Source organism: Lampetra fluviatilis, chromosome 49, assembly GCF_964198595.1.
Source record: "Lampetra fluviatilis chromosome 49, kcLamFluv1.1, whole genome shotgun sequence".
Taxonomy (NCBI): domain Eukaryota; kingdom Metazoa; phylum Chordata; class Hyperoartia; order Petromyzontiformes; family Petromyzontidae; genus Lampetra; species Lampetra fluviatilis.
Genome location: NC_136323.1, coordinates 5,507,488 through 5,528,245, shown reverse-complemented (window position 1 = coordinate 5,528,245; position 20,758 = coordinate 5,507,488). Strand labels below are relative to the sequence as shown.

At 46.3% G+C, this 20,758-nt stretch overlaps 1 protein-coding gene across 1 annotated transcript in view; it reads left to right on the top strand.

Moving 5' to 3' along the window:
• LOC144948359 (tenascin-R-like) overlaps positions 1–20,758 on the top strand; it is a 185,455-nt gene that overhangs the window by 65,688 nt on the left and 99,009 nt on the right. Inside the window, exons 2-9 of the mRNA XM_078877786.1 lie at positions 7,618–7,740; positions 7,814–8,201; positions 9,381–9,527; positions 9,621–10,046; positions 11,635–11,750; positions 14,955–15,105; positions 15,647–15,916; positions 17,214–17,564. Coding sequence (XP_078733912.1) covers positions 7,618–7,740; positions 7,814–8,201; positions 9,381–9,527; positions 9,621–10,046; positions 11,635–11,750; positions 14,955–15,105; positions 15,647–15,916; positions 17,214–17,564 — 1,972 coding nt within the window. The remainder of the gene's footprint in view (positions 1–7,617; positions 7,741–7,813; positions 8,202–9,380; positions 9,528–9,620; positions 10,047–11,634; positions 11,751–14,954; positions 15,106–15,646; positions 15,917–17,213; positions 17,565–20,758) is intronic.

The following is a 20,758-nucleotide window of genomic DNA, read 5'->3' as shown; positions in this document are numbered from 1 at the left end:
TACTGATACAGTTGGATGCGTCGCTTCACGTCACTTCTCTGAGATTGGCAGTGTCACGCAAGTAACAAAATACACCACAAACGTTCGCCAATGACCTTGTGCTATGAAGAAAGGCAATTGCCAAACCGTAACCTTTTATACCATAATTATTTTGTTCCCCGTTTGAAAACACGGTGTTATCGACGAATGCGTTGAGTATGTTTACGTAAAAAAAAAAATGTAATCATTATCGATAAAAAATGTATTCTTAGGTTCACGATCCGTAGAACGAATCGCGTGTGTGTGAGGATAGCCATACCTGTCAACCCATACGGTTTACCCCGTATTCTTGTACAGGGACATTGAGTTTTCAGGTCCATACGGCGTACAGACATTTCAATATGGGCAAAATAAAATCGATTTGTTTGTGTTTTTCCCTTGTGATGGGACTGTGTAGGATGAACTTTGAAATGTATAAGGGGCACGGGGTGACCAATAAGGTCTGAATTGGTCTGTAATAAGGTAGGGCGCTGATAAGGTGTCCACAGGTATGGGATAGATTGTGCACGCGTGCGTGTATGTTGAACTTATTCTGCATCGCACGAAGCCAACCGCGCTAATCGGCGGTGCGGGGGGCAAGGACAAATCACTCAGCGCGTGTGCTGTCGAGTGATGTGTTTAGTGTGACCACAGCGGCCACTCAGAGGTGCTACCGTTCATGTAAACATTCGAAATTAATCGCAACCTCGAAACGTGACAATTCGTCACATTGCGAGCGCTAAACATTGTTACACGACTCCCGCAAAAGATAGTAACGTCACGTAGGGTAAAAAGTTATTGAGATATAAAACGTAGGTTTATCTAGGGTTCTAGAGGCTGTGACTTCATCGCAATAAAAAAAAGTATTACATTCCTACGTACACAATACATTACATTACGTGTAAAGAATGACAATCCCGCATTCTACAGGGCGTGTGTGCAAAAGAAAACGCTTTTTGAGCTATGGCATGAAGCCATCGTTGGGGTTGACATGTGGAAGGTCACCCATTCACGCTAATTGTATTCGTCACTCACCGCTAAAGTACTCGTGACGATTTTAGGGGAGGCAAATTGACCGGTGGATCACGCACGATGTTTGTACGTGTGATGTAAGGCCTTCGGCGAGTTTCATGCGCGATGCGAGACGTCCGATAATTGCGCAGTGCCTTTGAGTGCATCGTTGGATTCATTCCTGGCCATGAGAAGACACTTATGGTTTACGTCAGAGGAAACCGATGGGGGTTTTGTTTTTTTTTCGTGATTTTTTTTTGTCTTGCCTTTCTCACCAGCTTCATCCCAATTGTTGGGGAACGGTTGTCATAACATGAGCCCACAGAAAGGCCGTGCGGACCTTTCGCAGAGTTGCGCAACACCCCGTTGTGTTTCTAGAATACGGCCAATTTTGAGAGGAGTAGCGCAGAACTCCTTCTGGGATGCCATCACGTGAGCAGCCTCTGGGCCACGCACCTATGGGGCATCACTTTCCTCCCTGTCCTGTTGCAGTGTAATGTCTGTCACGTGACGGTGAAACCGATATTTTTACTTCCCAAGAGTTGGAAATTAGCCACATTAAGGGTATGGCCAAATGAAATATGATAGGGATGATCTCGGTCATTGGGTGGCTGGGCGGAACGTGATTTATATGTTTATTTATTTATGTATTTGCTTTGGATGAGCGCTTTAGGAGTATTAATGGACATTGGAACAGTGCCGGTGTCACAGTTTATTTTGTCATTTGCTGGTGATGGCAGAACCCACCGGCGTGCAGCGTGATCGATGTATTTCTGGGATGCAGTCACAGCGCATGTTTCAATATGTAAAGAGACTGCTCATGATTCTGACATCGGTGTAAGCGCGATTTTTGTTGAGGAGACAATTCAACAGATGTCGCTGGTCCTAGGGATGGCCCCACTAGATGACACATGTTGGCTTTCGCCCTTGCACAACTGCACAGACTGGTGAGATTTATTGAAGAATATACACGCGTTATGGTGACTAGCACATTAATCAAGGCGCACGCCCTTTAAAATGCAACACACATGGTTTTTGCAGCCAATATTATTATGAATCATAATATATCGTTGGTTCGGGCAAATTTGTGTAAAAAACAAAACTCCACCGCGCAACACGGCCAAACAAATGTAATTGTCACGTGGTGTACACACGTTTAACACGCGTCAGCTCTCCGGAATTTGGACAATTCTGTCGATTAACTAAAACAAACTTGCTTGTGAGAATTGCTCTTTAACTTGACCAACGAGTTTTAAACCGTTACAATCGGCGCATTGTTTAAACCAGGGGTCGGCAACCTACGGCTCCGGAGCCGCATGCGGCTCTTTACGGGCTGCTTCTTGACGATATGTACGTATGTACAGTATGTACTCAGATGCATTGCGGCTCTTGAAATACTGAATTTTGTACCGAATTGGAAAGAAATGGCTCTTCTTGTTATTTTGGTTGCCGACCCCTGGTTTAAACGCTCAGATGCTGCGACAAATTCATATCTGGCTGGGTCGGACGGTGGGACTGTCTCTCAGCACAAATCCGAGCGGATCGTCACGTGGCGGCCGAAACAATAATCAATCTTTCGATTTAAAACTTTCGTGACTGCAGAGATTCATCTTCTTGGTTCTTTCGGTAAAGTCACATAGAAGGGACATAATAAAATAATAATAAAATAAAGCATAATAAAATAAATAATATTATAATAATATATTAATTTATTTTATATATATATATTTTTATTATTATTTCCCTTCTACGTGACTTTACCGAAAGAACCAAGAAAATTATCAATCTATTATGAATCGACCTTTAAAATGTTTCCCAAACAAACAGAGGGGGAGGGGGGAGCTCAGGTCCTAGCGGCACGAGTGCTCCGTTTGTTCGCTTGCTTAATTAAAGTGGCAACTTTCCTGGGCTTGTACGCTTTGTCAGAAGAAGACGCTCCCAGTGAGCCGCTCGTCTGACCCCGCTGCGTTGGGAACTGCACTGCCCAGTGGCGGAGGGGGGTGTGGGGGGGGGGAACGAGAGCTGCGTTAAAAACAGCCGTGGAGAAGCGCCCCCCCCCCAGCCCACCCGCTGTGCTTCTGGTGGTCTCGCCTGCGCCGCCAGGAATAGGATCACTTGCCAGGCGGGTGAATGATTGCCACCGGTGGCAAAGTGTTGCCGGTGAATAAATCAGCTTGGATAAATGTGCAGGAGCAATAACTTCCTTTTAGGAGTTAACGTGGTGTGGTCTTTTTCCTCCCTTGCTATTTGACCCCCCCCCCTCACTCTACCTCCTCCCCCATCAACTCTCAGCGCTCAAGCAACTCACCGGGCATGCGATACGCAGATTAGAGGGTGCTCTAAAGGTTATTTAGCCTACTCTTCCATGCCGGTCAGATGTCTTGCAAGAGGCTGTGATAACCTTTTGTTGTTGTGCGTGGGTAATTTTAGTTTTGTTGGCAAACTCTTCAAATGTTTATAAATGTTTTTATTTTGCTGGGTGGTCGTAATGTTTTCGTTCGCTTGGTATGTACGTGTGTGTGTGTTGGGCTTCTTTTCGAGCCGTGCGTAGCCAACCATGTTGCATGGGATTTGGTCCTCATATATTTAATCAATGCGCAGCGTTGTGGGATGCTGTTGGCATGAATGGCGTGAAATACAATGAAAGTATCATTATTATTAGAGGTCTAAGCACCCACACTTTACCCCATGACACTTGACATGCCAATTAATTAACGAACTAAGGTGCAGCTCTTTAAACTGCCTTGTAGTGAGATCGGGAGATATATATTTTTAAAAATACGTGCCACATTGCTTAAACTGCCGTGCGAGGAGATCGAATTGCACTGCCGAACCGCTGGATCGTAAGTTGCGGTGGTGTTGCCGACCGTGACGCCAAAGCAGCGTCCAAATTCGAAAAAAACTGTCTTCGTGTAAAGGTCAAACAACAGCAAAAAAAATCTGAAAAGAAAATTATATTGGAAATAACTAATAGGGCATGATGTCATGCCTAAACATTATATATAAAGGCATTTAAACATGAACAGAGAAGAAATTTGGGATTAAATCCAATCCACCCCCCCCAGACACACACATAAAAGTTTGTTTGGCTAATCTGTCTCTATGCAGATGGGAGAGGCCACGCCAGCGTGCGCATTAAGCGTGCGTTGCGTTACGGAAAATATTACTGAACGAGTGCTCGAAGGAATGTAAACCTCACACTGATGGGCAGGCGGGCGGGCGGGCGGGCTGGCGGGCTGGCGGGCGTATGGGCAAGAGCATTGATCCCACAAAACATGACATCACCCTGAAGACGCCCATAATTTCCTTGGAACCCTCGGTAGCTAAGGATAGTTGTTTGTGCGGGTGACTGCCTATGCCTGGCGGTGCTGTTCGGCATTTTGTCGACCCGCTCGCACTGATGAGAGATCCCCGGGGGGCGGGGCGGGGCGGGGGGGGGGTCGACGCAGGTTGGTGATGACGAGGAGCATAGCTGTGGGGGACCACAGAAATGCGTGACGGATTTCACTGGTCAACACACTTTTTCTGGCATAAGGTATTCCAACGATTTTAAGGTAATTTTTGCGGTGCTGATTCCAAATCTGGCATCAGTTTTTGTCTATCACATCAGGTTTTTGAGATATCAAATATTGCATTTTCAATAAAAACTGCGGAAGAAAAATATTATATAAATGTGGATATCTACATAAAATAATATTATAAACACACTATCCTAGAAATACAGCACCATATTTTAACACTAAAGCAGTCACTGACTCGCAACAACTTGCAATCATAAGTGACAGAGTTAATTTAGGGTAAAATCAATGAAAATTGGGTATGCCGATAGCATAAAAATGATGTGATAGAGCAAATCTGAGATCAGATTTGGAATCAGCACCCTGAAATTAGTCTAAAACAGCTGCAAAAGTCCAGGCCAGAATTTTTTTTTGTTGACCAGTGTTTTCCTGCACCGCCCTGTGTTACTCACTATGTGGCCTATAACACCTGTTATGCATGTCGGCCATGAAAGCAAGGTCCATTTTGAACCAACCGTTTCGCTTCTGAGATTTAGCTGTTTTAATTAATATTATTATTGAAGTCTACTTTATGACTAAATATTTTTGGTGTGCCTGTGTGTTGAATCAGTCTGTGCAGTGTTAATTTCCTCACCAATTCGAATTGGCCAAGCAACCCCGATGCGATACTCTTGTGGAAAAAAAAACATTGAGATTCTGCGAGGCTTTTCCGAGTCAAATTGCATTATTTAACGACTGCTGTTCACCTGTTAGCAGATCACTTGCAGCGCATCGTTGTACCCACATGGCGAGATGTTAACTACCTTGCCTGGTATACAGGAGGTCGTGGGTTCAATCCACAGACCCTGACGCCTGCTGTATATTTGGAGTTTGAATGTCTCTCCCCATGGACGTGTGGACTTTTCTCCAGGGCTTCCGATTTTTCCCTCCACATTTAGAATAAACATGCGTTTAGAGTGTTTGGCTGCTATAAATTGGCACGTGACAAGCCACTTCGTTGTGAGCTATCATTTGTGGCCAGGTGGCTTCTAAACGAGAGCGATATAGCTCAGTGGGCCTTATTCGGTAAAAAAAGTTTAGTTTAACATAATCGCATAATGATTTTCACGAATTATAATTAATCGGTTCTCACTCGACGCATCGCGAGCACAATAATCGATTTCAATCGACAGATCACTGTGATATTGGTGCCTAGTACGACGTGGGGGGGGGGGGAGAACGTGCGTATCACGGAGGGACCAGAGTGACAAGGATTTATTGCCGTTCATTTAACGTATTCAACAAACTATTCGAAGCACCTTGAAGTGAAAGCAGTAACTTTGCACGTGCATGCCACGTGGGATCTCGCAATGCGGTGGTTGGTTTTCCAGCAAGTGTGTGTGCGCGCGCGTGGTGCTCACTCACAGCAGTTGCCCGAACAGTCTGTGAAGGTCATATGGGGGATCTTTGTTTCGTGAGTGCGTGGGAACTGTGGATAAAATACGTACAGATGTACAACTCAAAAGAGAGCGTTCCACCCCGTATTGTTCATTTCAGCAGTAGTACATTTTAAGCGGAGTGTGTACACTCCGTGTGATTTCTCAGCTCTCGCGCTGAATGTCATAACGTGGTGGGAACGTGGCATAAGAGCAAACATCATTTTATATTTGTTTGTGTTGGAGACACAAATGCGTCTGTTGTATTTATCGTGGCACCTGAAATGCTACCATCTGAGATCGCGCGAATATTTTTCCCAGTTTTATTCCATTTGCGCTTTTGCCATTATTGCATGAGACATCGTGTCCCATTTTAAACTCTCGCTGAGCGACACACCACCCTGTACGTCTCGCACCACGGACCACATGGTAACACCAACTACCGCAGCCCGCTTTGATAAGTCACTGTCAACCAGGCCGTCCACTGGCTCACTCACTCGCCTCGACATGAATGTATCAACGCCACTCACTGCGGCAGAAGAACCCTGAGTGTTAGGGAATGGCTATCCGAAGCAGAGGCCACCACATCTGAGATCTCTTCATGAGAGATTTGCTATCCATCTTCCCGCACTCCCGACTCTCGAGCAAATTGTCACATGGTAGCCAATTTGTATTAGTTTCATCTCAGAGCTGAATTTAACGTGATGGTCATTGGTGAGTGGGCTAAGATGATCAACTCGCAACACTTCAAACCCCAGTTTATTCATGGATGGCCGAAGGCTGGAATTGGTCCTAAGCTTTCAGTAGTGGCGGCTTGAAGACTGGTCCCAGAGGCACCAGTATCATGTTAAACATTTATATAATATGCTGGTGTTATTTTGTTGTTGTCATAGCTTAGCCCTGAAATGTGACAGCATTGGAATCACGTGGTTTTTATTATTGGAATTGTTACAAAGTTATTTGAGAATGCGGGGAAACTCAGCAATGTATTCGCGACAAGTGTCTCACTGGCATTTGTGTGTGGCAGGTAAAAAAAAAATCTATACACTGCCATAGTTTCAAATCCAATTTAATATCATTTGAATATAACAGACATTTGTTTTCCAGAGGATGCTGGTTTGGTCTCCCAGCACAGCAGTAATGGTACCACTTTCTTAACCCCCCCCTCCCCCCAAACCTCTATTCACTGAGCAGGAAAAATATATGCACCCCAGTTTGTCTATTGGCAGATTACGTGTGGTGGGGTAAAGTGCAGGTAGTCCCACCAATTCCAAGGTGTATGACCAGTATGGAAGGCCAAATACCTTCGAGATCATCTCTCTAGAGCTCCCGCTGGTGGAAGCCCTATTTCCAGCAGCGCTCAGAGCAAGCAATTGCAGGGCTGCACTTTTCCCCATCATTTTCGAGATTTCGAAAATCTAGAAAAGTGGCCCGGCTAGAGGGCACCTCGAACTTTTTGTGGACTAAACGCAAGAGCGGCATTCATAGCAATTTTGTTGATGTCAATTCTTTCGCAGGCTCGGTACGATTCTTCTTCATTTCGACACATCAGATAAGAAGAACCGCACGAGACTCCAGTGCAAGTCCTCGCCAGGCTTACCGTCACCACCGCACCTCCTCACCCGCCCCCCCTCCATCCGCCGTCGAGCGACCAGCTCGGCCGGCGCCATGGCCCTCCTTCCAAAGACTCCATCGCCGCTGCTGCCCGCCATCGTTTTGCTGGCACTTGTAGCCAGCGCGTCGGCCGCCAGCCTGACGGTGGAGACGCACCGGCACGAGCCGGGCAGCGTCGGCGCCGCCCCACACGACTTGCCGCACCGCAACCTGACGTTGGGCGGCGGCTCGGACGAGCAGCAGCTGCAGCCCATAGTCTTCCACCACGTGTACAACATCAATGTCCCGCCAGGATCGCTGTGTGCCGTCGATCTGGACGCGGGCCCCCCCGACGGCGCCGGCTTCGACTCCAGGTCTGTGGTCGGCAGCGGTAGCGGCGACGGCGACATCGGCGGCGGCGAGTCAGACCTGGGCACCTTCACGCAGAAGACGCACGAGACGGGCGGCCAGGTGGTGTTCACGCACCGCATCAGCATCCCCAAGCGGGCGTGCGGGTGCAGCACGGAGGGGCTTCCCGACCTGCGGGAGCTCGTGCGGCGCGTGGAGCTCATGGAGCAGGAGATCTCATCGCTGCGCCAGCAGTGCTCCTCTGCCGCGTGCTGCGGAGCAGCGCCCGGAGCCGTAGGTCCGTCATGCGTTGTCCAATTCCAATGGGGCAGATAAACAATACAGTTAAAATCTCGCGGTGGCGAGATGTTAACTACCCCGCCTGGTATACACGATGTCGCGGGTTCGATCTTGACCCTCACGCCTGTATACATGAAGTTTGCATGTCTCTCTCCCTGTGGTCGCATGCATTTTTTCTCTGGGTCCTCCGGTTTTTCCCCTCCACGTTTTCAAATCAATATGCCTGTAGAGTATTTGGCTGCTATAAAGTTTCCACATACGACAAGGCCGCTTCATTGAGCTATCATTTGTGGCCAGGTCGCTTATGAAAAAGAGCGACATAGCTCAGTGAGCCTTACCTGGCAAAATAAAAAATGGTTGAGTTTATAGTTTTAAAAGTTCAATTAGACGACCTCCCCCCACCACCGCTACACGACTACGTGGACTGCCCTGGGATTCGTTGGCACCCCCTGGATGCTTTGTCACCATGTGCCTGGCATCATCGCCCCCCCCCATCCTATTTCACCTTCACGAAAAAGTTATGAAAGTAACCGGAGAAATGTTCGCCAAAACACATTCATGTAAATTTGAAACCGCAGGGCTGGAATGTGGTTTAAAGCCTGTGAAAAGGGAAAACAAACTTAAACATATACTCCTTTCGGCAAAGGGTGACTCTACATTTTGTTGCCTTCATAATTAGCATTGTCTAGAACGTGACGAAACAATCTAATGTATATTAGTATTTTTTGTAAACTAGTAGTTTTTTTTACTTTTTTAGCCTGCTTTATTCAACATTAGCGCCACGTAGTTTCCACTCAAATTCTTGGCTACTTAGGCCAATGAATGCCACACTCAAGTAAATGTTCATAGAGTTTTAGGTTTTAAAATGTCTGCACGAAACCTTTGACCAAATGTTTGTGATTTCAGTTACTCATGAAAGGGATAATTGCGTGACATTTTGCCTTTTTTCCTGCAAATATATATCACAAGTTCCATGACCCTTTTCCACAGTGAGCAGCAGAAGGTCATTTTACCAAAACATTCGCCAACTGCCGTATATTTTTTAACTGTTATAAAACAGCATCCATTGCAACGGCGACGAGTTGCATAGTTTGCTTCTACACCAACCCCTACGCAGTCTCCGACTCTCCGTTCACTTGACCCAACATCCACCGGCGGCGCCCACCCTCTTTCGCAGGTGGCACAGACATCGCGTCGCCCTGCAACGGGCACGGCACCTTCAGCACCGAGTCGTGCGGCTGCGTCTGCGACAAGGGCTGGACGGGCAAGACGTGCTCCCAGCCGGCGTGCCCCAGCGACTGCGGCGGGCGCGGCACCTGCGTGGACGGCGTCTGCGACTGCGAGGAGGGCTTCGGCGGTCCCGACTGCGGGCAGGCCACCTGCCTCAACGACTGCAGCAACCGCGGCGTGTGCGTCAACGGCGTCTGCGTCTGCGAGCGGGGCTTCGTGGGCGCCGACTGCTCCCAGCCGGGCTGCCCCAACGACTGCAACGGCAGGGGCCGCTGCGTCGACGGCAAGTGCTTGTGCGCCCGGGGCTTTTCGGGAGAGGACTGCCGCGAGTCGCGGTGCCCCAACAACTGCAACAACCGCGGCCGCTGCGTCAACGGACGGTGCGTCTGCCAGAAGGGGTATGGCGGCGAGGACTGCGGCGAGGGGGGAGCGTGTGCCAACGACTGCAGCGACCGCGGGAAGTGCGTGGCCGGGAGGTGCGTGTGCGAGCCGGGGTTCACCGGCCCCGAGTGCAGTGTGCTCAGCTGCCCCAACGACTGCAACGGACACGGCTTCTGCGACAACGGCATCTGCGTCTGCGACAAAGGCTTCGTCGGGGAGGACTGCAGCACGCGTGAGCTCCGCGAGACTGCCCCCCCCCCCCGCTTTTGTGTTTGTGCATCGGCGTTTGCGTTGCCGTGCCATTGAGATGGGGTCCCCCCCCCCAATCACTGTTTTGGGTGTCATGATGCACGTCGTCAATTGTGCTGTAGAGATGAAGTTGAGAAATATTCGATGTGCCACGTGGTACCTCTGCGCTAGCAATGAGTTCTAACTGCTGAGATCCTGGGTTTGACATGGGTCTCATCCACCCGTGTAGCGAGTTGTTATTTTGATTAAAAATGTCAGTTTTACTGCCGTGAGACAAATATTTATCCTGCAAGGCACGTGGGAAAGTGCAGCCTCTCTCTTGTAGATGAAAGTGGTCACTTGAGGGAATCTCATAAATAGTTCTATAACATCTCCTTATATGGGCCGTTCTCCGTCACGTGACATCGCAGTGCTTAGCGAGAGTTCCAAATGGATTATTTGTCTTTTAAGCCTTTTATGTCATTCAGTTATGGTGCTAACGCATTGTCAGATTTGCTACTCGATTCTCACAACTGTAATGACTTCCTGTAAATACTGTGATATGAGCAACATATTAGTTGATACTACGTAATATATATTACATGCCCTCTGGCGAATAGCCTACATTGCATGTGATCTCGTTAGGTCGCAGAAGCTTAGCAGGTTTTGCGCCTGAAATGGCGTCTACCATGCATATAGTAGGTTGTCATATGGCAGTGGGGCTATTGGTTGGGGAGTAGAATCCATTGTTGTACTATACTTCTTGGCTTCCGCATCTAGGCTCTCAGCCTTCACCAACCCCCAATGATCGGCGTCATGAAGCATGGTCAAACAATCCTCTTAACCCTCGTAATGCAAAGATGGCCCTCATCCAGCAGTGGATTGACAAAAGGGCTCTACGTATACACAGTACATGTAGTAAAATAAAAGATCACATGAACGTAACGCTGCATAAATAATATATTTTTTATAAGTATGCATAGCCTACAACCTAAAGAAATGTGCAAGCTTTTTTAATAATTTACAACTGATTAACAATTCATGCCATGTCAGTTAGATGGGTTGTTTGACTATACTTCACCATGATAGTCAAAGCACAGTGGTGAACAGTTCAGATATAGCCGTGGCTGAGCATCGAACTTGCCTTGCGGGTTTCATGGCACAGAGTGCCAACCGCTGCACCACCGTTCCACCCCATGTGACCATATTATTATCAACGTTCATTTACCAAGAAAAGCCTCACCGAATCCTAATGCTCCTCTTTCAGAAGGTCCCTGCTAAGTTTCACATTCGGGGGGCAACGACCGCTACGTATGTTACTCTGTTCTGAGTACTTCACCGCCGGTTTCACAAAAAGTGGACCGAGACGCTGCTGGCACGCAGTGGCCTTTTTTTTCCTTTTTCAAGAATAGTCACGCAGACGGCGCGCATTTTTGTTTTACGATTCAGTACGCCCGCAGTATTAACCAGGGTCGGCCAAGTGGCTCAGACCGCGGAGTTCCGCAACGAGAGACAAATCGCACGACCGCCCCCCCCCCCCCCACCGACCTTGTGGAGATTAAATGTCAGCGTTTGTGTCTTTCCGTTTTCAGCTTTCATCGGCCCCAAAGAAATGTCCTTCAATTACATCACGGAGTCTTCAGTGCAGGTGGGGTGGGCAGCTCTACCCTTCCCCGTCGAGAGCTGGGAGATCACGTTCACGTCCGAGGTGAGTCGAACGGCGAGCAAGGGTGCCAACGTTTCGGCTGACAAAGGTTGCCTCAGGACGTGCTGCGTTGGTGTCCGTGGCTGCGTGCTGGATACACAAGCCCTCTGTTGTGTTGTCGTTTGCGTCGGCGTGTTCGTTGGGCACGACGTCCGACGTTTCACCCAGCGTGCTGGAGGCATCTTGAGGAACCGCAGAAGCTGCCCAGCACGCGGAACGAAAGGAGCTTGCCGAACAACAAGCAGTGCAACCCACGCACACCGACGATTTAGCACGCTTGCCTACGTACTTTAGTGGAGTATCTATCAGTGGATTATCATCAGCTATTGTGAATCCACTGCTGGATGATGATGTGGAGCAACAGCGTGTGTGTGTGGAAGCAGGGGGAATCAACGGATCGCGTCGGGCTTTCCACCAGTTACTTTGTAATTACCACCCTCTTAAGCCCAATTGTCTGTCCAGTTGGCTACTATGCCAACCATTGCAATGATAGCTCATTCGGAAAAGCACATACAAGGAGAATTCCATCACGTGTATAAAAACTTACAAGTAAAATAAAGATTTAGTCTAGCGGCCTATTGCCTTTCGCGACCAATATTGTTTGAGCGAGTGAACTCTGGAGCGTCTTCTTGATTTTTTTTTTTTCGGTAAAGTCACGTAGAAGGGAAGTAACAAAACAATAAAAACAAAACACAACAAAATTAAACAATTCTCACGACGTTTCGGCCACAACGCAAGCAGCCGTCCTCAGGTGAAGAATGAGACACTTCAAGCTAGGAACTTACATATAAACTGGGTTGGGGGTGGTAGAAGAGCGCCTTAACAAAAAGAATGTGCATATCAAGATGAGTTTAGCATATACATGGGAAATGCGCAGGGGGGCGGGGGGGCTTCAAAGTCATACCATGCCCACGAACTATGCAGGATCAAGAGCACCAAGGGGGGGTGCAGGGATTAGCATTAACAAAGGAAAGGAATGCCAATGATATGTAGCTGCAGTAACTAAACAACACCGTAGAAAACTAAGGTATAAACTACATACAAAGACTAAAATATAAACTGCATAGCACCATCAGTATACTTACTATACTCTACAATAAGCTGAGTTACTAACAGCAAGTAATACATTACAATACTACGTCGTAAAAGTTATATAATATGCTTCCATCTAAACTTTATTCTCTTACATCAACCGAGCATATACCGTACTATATACTGCCATAGATAAACCCAACATTAAATTATATACTGTATTGCAATAAACCACATTTCAACATAACACTATGTATTATTCTACCTACCCTAATGTGTATCAAAATGGTTTATTACGTCCTTCCAATGATTGCTAAGCCAGAATCCATCTTCTCGATTAAAATTGTCTCTGTGTTTGTATATGTGGATCGCCTCATGAACGAATCTCTCATGATAGCCAGGTGGCTTGCAGAGAACCTCTGTCTTGGAGAAGTCAATGTCATGTGAGCCCACTGAGTTGTAACAGTGATCTGCCACGGCTGAGGTGTTTGTCCTACCGTGTTTCAGGTCAGCTTTATGTTCACGGATGCGGTCCGAGACATGTCGTTTGGTTTGTCCAATGTAACTGCTACCACAGAGGCAACTTAGTTTGTAGACACCAGGGTGCTGTATGTCTGGAACCACATATTTTACAGACGGTACCAGATCACGGATTTTATGTACTGTGTTGAATCGGACCTGGATCTTGTGTTTAATCAGGATTTTGGAGATCTTTTTTGTGACCCCAGCAATGTAAGGTAAGGTGATGGTCTTGAAAGGCTCCTCAACAGGATCCTTCTTGATGGTTGGAGAGATGGCTTTGCGGATTGTGTAGTCGGAGTAACCATTAGCCTTAAGAGCTTGGCGTATGTGTTTGATATTATATAACTTTTACGACGTAGTATTGTAATGTATTACTTGCTGTTAGTAACTCAGCTTATTGTAGAGTATAGTAAGTATACTGATGGTGCTATGCAGTTTATATTTTAGTCTTTGTATGTAGTTTATACCTTAGTTTTCTACGGTGTTGTTTAGTTACTGCAGCTACATATCATTGGCATTCCTTTCCTTTGTTAATGCTAATCCCTGCACCCCCCCTTGGTGCTCTTGATCCTGCATAGTTCGTGGGCATGGTATGACTTTGAAGCCCCCCCGCCCCCCTGCGCATTTCCCATGTATATGCTAAACTCATCTTGATATGCACATTCTTTTTGTTAAGGCGCTCTTCTACCACCCCCAACCCAGTTTATATGTAAGTTCCTAGCTTGAAGTGTCTCATTCTTCACCTGAGGACGGCTGCTTGCGTTGTGGCCGAAACGTCGTGAGAATTGTTTAATTTTGTTGTGTTTTGTTTTTATTGTTTTGTTACTTCCCTTCTACGTGACTTTACCGAAAAAAAAACAAGAAGATGAATCCCTGCAGTCACGAAAGCTTTAAATCGAAATTTAACTCTGGAGCGGTTTCGATCTTCTTTGCCTCATCTGCAGAGTCAGGCTTGCGAAACACATGCTGCAGGGATACCGGATGTTCTTGGCAATGGTACTCTTATCTTATTTCCTATTTAAAGAGCGCCCTTGGCATAAGCTTTTTAATATACAGTAGTTTTTTTTTAAGAAGCGGTAACATAACGGAGTGATTTAGGTGGCAAGTTGTGTGCAAGGGCTGAGGAATGAATGACCCCAATAGAGGGTTACTTGGGTGTCACGGAAGGGCTAAAGGGGAGGGACGGGAAGAAATGGAGGGGGAAGGGGATGTAAGAGGGAATGGGCGATGAAGAAGAGGCGGTGAGGCTTTCAGAGAGGATCAAAAGGAGGTTCAGGAGCGGGGACTACTCCATCTCAACCATGGGGCCGTGTTTAACGCAAACAAATATATATTGCACAGATTTGAAGCTTTCGTGACTGCAAGGATTCATACTCTTAGTTTTTTCGGTAAAGTCACGTAGGTAAAAAATGAAATTCAAATTGATAAAAAATATATATATTTTTTTAAATTTACTTTTATTAAAAATAAAATTTACATTTATTTTTATTATTTTAATTTCATTTTTTACCTACGTGACTTTACCGAAGAAACTAAGAGTATATATTGCACACACAACTCATCACGCATTGCCGTGGCGCGTCACGGCTGAACGCGCACGTTTTCCCCCGTCGCGTTGCTAACTTAGCGACGCGCTCCTAATGGTGATTTCAGGACAGCCCAGACGGACTGCTGTCGACGCTGAGCAGCACCGAGACGAGCCACACGCAGACGGGTCTGAAGCCTGGCGTCAAGTACGACGTCTCCCTGGTGGCCATAAAGGACAACAAGAAGAGTCAACCCACCACGTCTTTCTTCAGCACCCGTAAGCGCACCTGGAGGTGTTGCTCTCGTTGTGCTTTAACGTTTTGCGCCGCGTGTTGTAAGACCCGGATGCCCCATGTTTTGTTCCCATGGGCTGGGATTTTTTATTTTCAGTGGGCAGTGGCCGAAAAACGCAGGTTCAGATCCAGGATTTTTCAGGAAGTTGTTTTCGTCGCCGCAAGCTCCCCGAGCATGTTGGATCGACACGTGGGACGTCGTGCCGAACAAACATGAGTTACAGATTATTTAAAATATTTGGTTGCTAGAAATTTCCACGTGAAAAGCCACTTTGTAGAGCTTCAATTTGTGGCCAGGTCGCTTGTGAAAAAGAGCGACATAGCTAAGTCAGCTTTACCTGGTAAAAAAACAATTTTAGTTTAGTCTTGAGCCCATCTATGGCTCATGAAGAGTAAGGACATAGACGCAGGTTCTGAATACCGCTTCTGATACAGAACTAGGCTGCTGTCGGGCCAGTTAAGGCAGATTCCCATGGGTGGTGAAAACAACGCGTTAAAATACATGTCCCCCCCTCCCCCCCCCAGTGATCGACAGCCCCAAGGATCTCAAGGTGGATGACGTGAAGGACACCACGGCGCAGCTGTCCTGGACCTCTCCGTCCGCCTTGGTGGACGGCCTCGTGCTCACCTACGGCCCGACCAGACCAGGCGCTCGCAAGACGGAGGTGCCGCTGCAGCCCACGGTGACGGAGCACGCGCTGCAGGGCCTGCGCCCGGGCGTGCATTACATCGTCATCCTGCACTCCGTTCGCGGCCCCCAGATGAGCGACAAGCAGATCCAGAGCTTCGTCACCGGTGAGCGGCGGTCGGGACGCTGCGCTCGCGTTGAACGGTTGTTGATGTGCTCGGTTTGTGCCACTTGTTGTTGAGCGGCGTTGTGCATCGTTTTCGTTTTGCTCCCAAGTGCTGGGGAGCTTCTTCGGGAACTGAAGAATGCAGTGCCTGAAACGGTGCATTTCTCTCTTTCTTTTTGTTGCAATTAATTTTACGGAGATTTGCGTGCCGATGACGCAGCCTAAAATATGTACGTATGTACGTAGAACTTCTTTCGCACCGTGCCTAGCTAACCGTGCTGACCGGAAGTACGGGCAATATAATAAGGAAAAGAACATTCGTCTGGGTTTGTGGGTCTTGAATGTCAATGGCCTGCTGTGAAGTTTGGTCTAAAACAATGGCCAGTTAACAGAGATTCTTGCAATCGAGCTAGACTTTCGGTGAAATAAATTAACGAGTGAATGTACGATAGGTTTGTCGTCAGGTAATGTGGATACCATTATATTGTTTGGGGGGCGGTGGGGGGCATAATCTATGTCCCTATAAAGAGGTTTGGTTGTCAACTGTGCAGCAGCTCTGCTCTGACAGAAGGATCAGATGTTGAGTTGTGGTAGCATCGGCACAACTGACCATGATACTTCTTGATATTTATTTTTGCCTTGCAAACGTTTTGTTACTATAGCGTGCAGTATACTCGTTCTTAAATAGTTTACCTAGCAAGTGTTGCCAAGTCTGAGAGAGAGTTAACCGAATTCAGTTGAGTGTACATTTGTCTGACGTACAATGCAGTGCAGGGAAGGCCAAAATGTGGTAGCATGTGTTCTTAAACCGTCAAATGCATGGTAAGATGCCCAATCACAATGTTGTGGTGACCACTCATCCATAAAAGCCCACACTGTACCGATGCAGTACGACACACAACCCTATTGCCTGTGGCCACCTGTCCCACTCTCCACATCTGAACACACAAATTATGGTTGATGGGAGTTTGTGACTGCCCACTCAGCAAAAGTGGACATAATATCATCAACCGCGGTGGCTCGGAAACGGTATTTGTGGGCACACTGCACCGTGTCAGTTTGCACCTACAGCAATTAATACAAAGCGAAGGAGACGAATAAGAGATCGAGCTTGCATGAAAATTACGTGATGAAATGGTGTTTCGCTGAGTGTGCATTCAACGGAGGATGATTTCATAGCAAAAAACGACCTTTGTATGGATGGAATGGCCATTTGTTGAAACATTATTAATGTTTAATTGTTTTTTTTTAATGAAAATACTGACGCTCATCTCTAAACTTGTCCTATTTGACCAAAGGGTACCAAACAACCGATTTGGATACGAAAGAATATCTCCCAGAGAGGCCGCCGGAGTCGGTGATAATTCCCACTGCAAGTCCAGTTGATTCGCTGAAAGAGCTGCAGATTTACGACGTCAAGCCGCACAGCATGACGGTCTCGTGGGCGACCATGCCCGACATCTACAACCACTTTGTCGTGCAATACAAACCGTACGGAAGCACCGAACTGCCCTCGGAATATTCCGTGCGCGGTAATGTGACAACCATTGCCCTCAAAGAGCTCCGCCAAAACACCGAGTATGAGATCTCTCTTGTGGCGTCGAGGGGACGGAAGGTTTACAAGCCCCTGAAGGCCCGGGTGACCACAGGTAGGAATCGCCTTGCTGGAATTTTCCATCCCATCTGCAAATTTATACTAACGCCATTTCCATTTGCTTCACAGGAAACATTCCAAGGGTTAACGCTTGCATATATATATACAATACCTTGACATCTTTTTCCATTCCTTTTCAGGGAATATTAACTGAAAAAAACATCCATCGCTGCACCATCTCTCTGCTTTCATGACTTGCGTGGCAGTATATCTTTGCTGGAGGTATCAGCAGTATTTGCTTGCAGATAAGCTTCACGTTTTCCATAACCACTTTCGGTAATTCATTCCTATCGCACACACCTTTGCACCATTAATACAATTGTCTTCAAAATTATTGTCAAAAAAACTTCGTACGAATATAAAACAGTGGCATGGCTACACATTAACATCACCAAAAATATGTTACGGCGAGACATAATTTATTTCTAACATGTTTTGTACATTTTGTTGTAAAATCGTATTTGTCAAGTATTATTTAATTTAAACGTGAAAAGTGAATGCGTGGTAAGTCAATGTTCTATAAGTGATGAAAACTAACCGTTCAATGTTTTTGGTAGAAAAAGAATTGAAACCCATTGCTGAGACCACAACAGAGTCACCCGTTGATAAGGAACTCTATACCACTGGGATGTGGATGGCAAGAGAAGTTTCAGTGATATCAATACTTGGGGTTCCAACTGATTCAGCAGTTGAATTGCACATAACTAGCATCACATCTGAGAGCATGAAGGTGTCGTGGGTGGTAGATCCAAAAGTCTTTGAGCGCTTCATTGTGCAATACAAGCCAGCTGACAGTTCTGAGAAACCACTCGAAAAAACATTACCTGGCAAAGTTTCTACAGTTGATCTTACAGACTTGAGCGATGATACTGAATATATCATTAAGCTCATTGGTTTCAGACGAGGAAAGCCCTCCAAGCCACTGGTGGCTCAAGTTAAAACAGGTACATCTTCATATGTTTTAATATATTTTCTTCTTTACCTAAACAATCCAGACATTTTGAAAAAGTAAGTCTTATCCTGACAATTACTTTTATTTACTTTGCAGAGCCTGAACCAAAATCAACTCCTTTACCCACGGCAGTCATCGATGAGGCCATTACACCAACCGTTGTTGAGTTGCCTAGAAGTACCACACACGAACCTTCAAAGGAGGTGTCAATAACTTCTGAGTCTGGGGTTCCAACTGATTCTGCCAATGAACTTGTGATATCTGACATCACGTCTGAGAGCATGAAGGTGTCGTGGGTGGTAGATCCAAATGTCTTTGAGCGCTTTGTTGTTCAATACAAGCCTGCTGACAGTTCTGAGAAACCACTCGAAAAAACATTGCCTGGCAAAGTTTCTACAGTTGATCTTAGAGACTTGAGCGATGATACTGAATATATCATTAAGCTCATTGGTTTCAGACGAGGAAAGCCCTCCAAGCCACTGGTGGCTCAAGTTTTGACAGGTACGTTGTTAAAATATATTAACATTTTTGTTACCTTGCTACAATATACCATACAATTGGATTGTAACGGAGAGAGTAACATTTAAAATTGTTTTCATTTACTTTGCAGAGGCCAAATACATATCAACTCCTCCACCTGCAGTTGTTGATGAATCTGCAACACCGACAGTAGTTGGGTTACTTGACGCTACCACACGTCCACACCAAAAGGAAGTTTCAGTACAGTCACCATATGGGTCGCCTACAGATTCAGCCGATGAATTGCATATAACAGATATTACCCCATACAGCATGAAGGTTTCGTGGGTCGTAGATCCAAAGCTCTTTGAGCGGTTCATCGTGCGCTACAAGCCCGCAGACAGTTCTGAGACGCCACTCGAAAAAACATTGCCTGGCGAAGTTTCCACAATTGACCTGACAGACTTGACGGAAGATACCACGTATACTGTTGAGCTGATCGGTTACAGACGAGGAAAGCCTTCTAAGCCACTGGTGGCACAAGTTAGAACAGGTAATTTTTCAACATTTTTTATCTATGTACTGTCCATGAACAGTTCACTTATTAAATCTTGACTTAAAGCTTTCGTGACTGCAGGAATTCATATTCTTTGGGTATTTCAGTAAAGTCACGTGGATAGGTTCAAAGAAAATAACAAAAAACTACGACGTTTCGATCACAACACAAGTGGCCGTCATCTTGTGTTGCGATCGAAACGTCGTAGTTTTATGTTATTTCCTTTCAACCTATCTGCGTGACTTTACCGAAAGACCCAAAGAATGGTTAACTTATTCTCAGTGTCATATTAAAAATAATACGTTAAAAGTGTAACACTCTTTTACCCTTGCATACCTTACAGGGACAGATCTCTTACCTGAAGTAACGACTATTGGCACAACAGTCACTGCTCAACTTCTTGATACGACCACTCAGCTGGCCGTGCACGAAATGTTTGTGCCGTCACCCTTTGGAGCGCCAACTGACGCAGCCGAGGAGATGCGCATTACGGATATTGCCTGCGATAGCATGAGAGTGTCATGGGTAGTAGATCCTCGAGTGTTTACTCGTTTCATTGTGCGATACAATCCCGCTGACCTTCGTGAGAAGCCCGTCGACAAATCGTTGCCTGGACATGCAACTACGGTTGAACTCACGGATCTAAGAGAAAACACAGAATACGTAGTTGCACTTCTCGGCTTCAGACGAGGAAAGCTATCTAACCCACTTACAGCGAAGGTCACAACAGGTATCTAAATATATCTATATTTCGCATCTATTTGCCATTGTTGCTTATTTTAAAAAGTATGTAGCTTTATACACAAAGTAGCTGCGTTCTGTGTCGATGTATCATATTGCTGCGGATGTACTGGGTTCACTCATTCCCTACTCTGCCCCCCCACATCTCATGTCAGAATCAGAATATTTATTTATACTAGAGGAATCCGATGAGCCATGAAGCTCTTTTCATTGCCACCACCAGGAAGACATCTCTTCAGCTCATTTCATGTTTCTCCCTTTCTATCTAGATCAACAATTCCCACCCCAGCCCTCTCCCCCACGCATGTTAAACAAACAAAGGCCAGACATGATACATGACAATAGATACTCATGATGCTAGACATTGTCCAGAGTACCCAGGGAATATCACAATACCGTTATGCAAATCTACACCTCTCACAAGTTCTGTGTGAGACCTTTATAATATCACTACACAATAATGTAAATACCATACATCCCC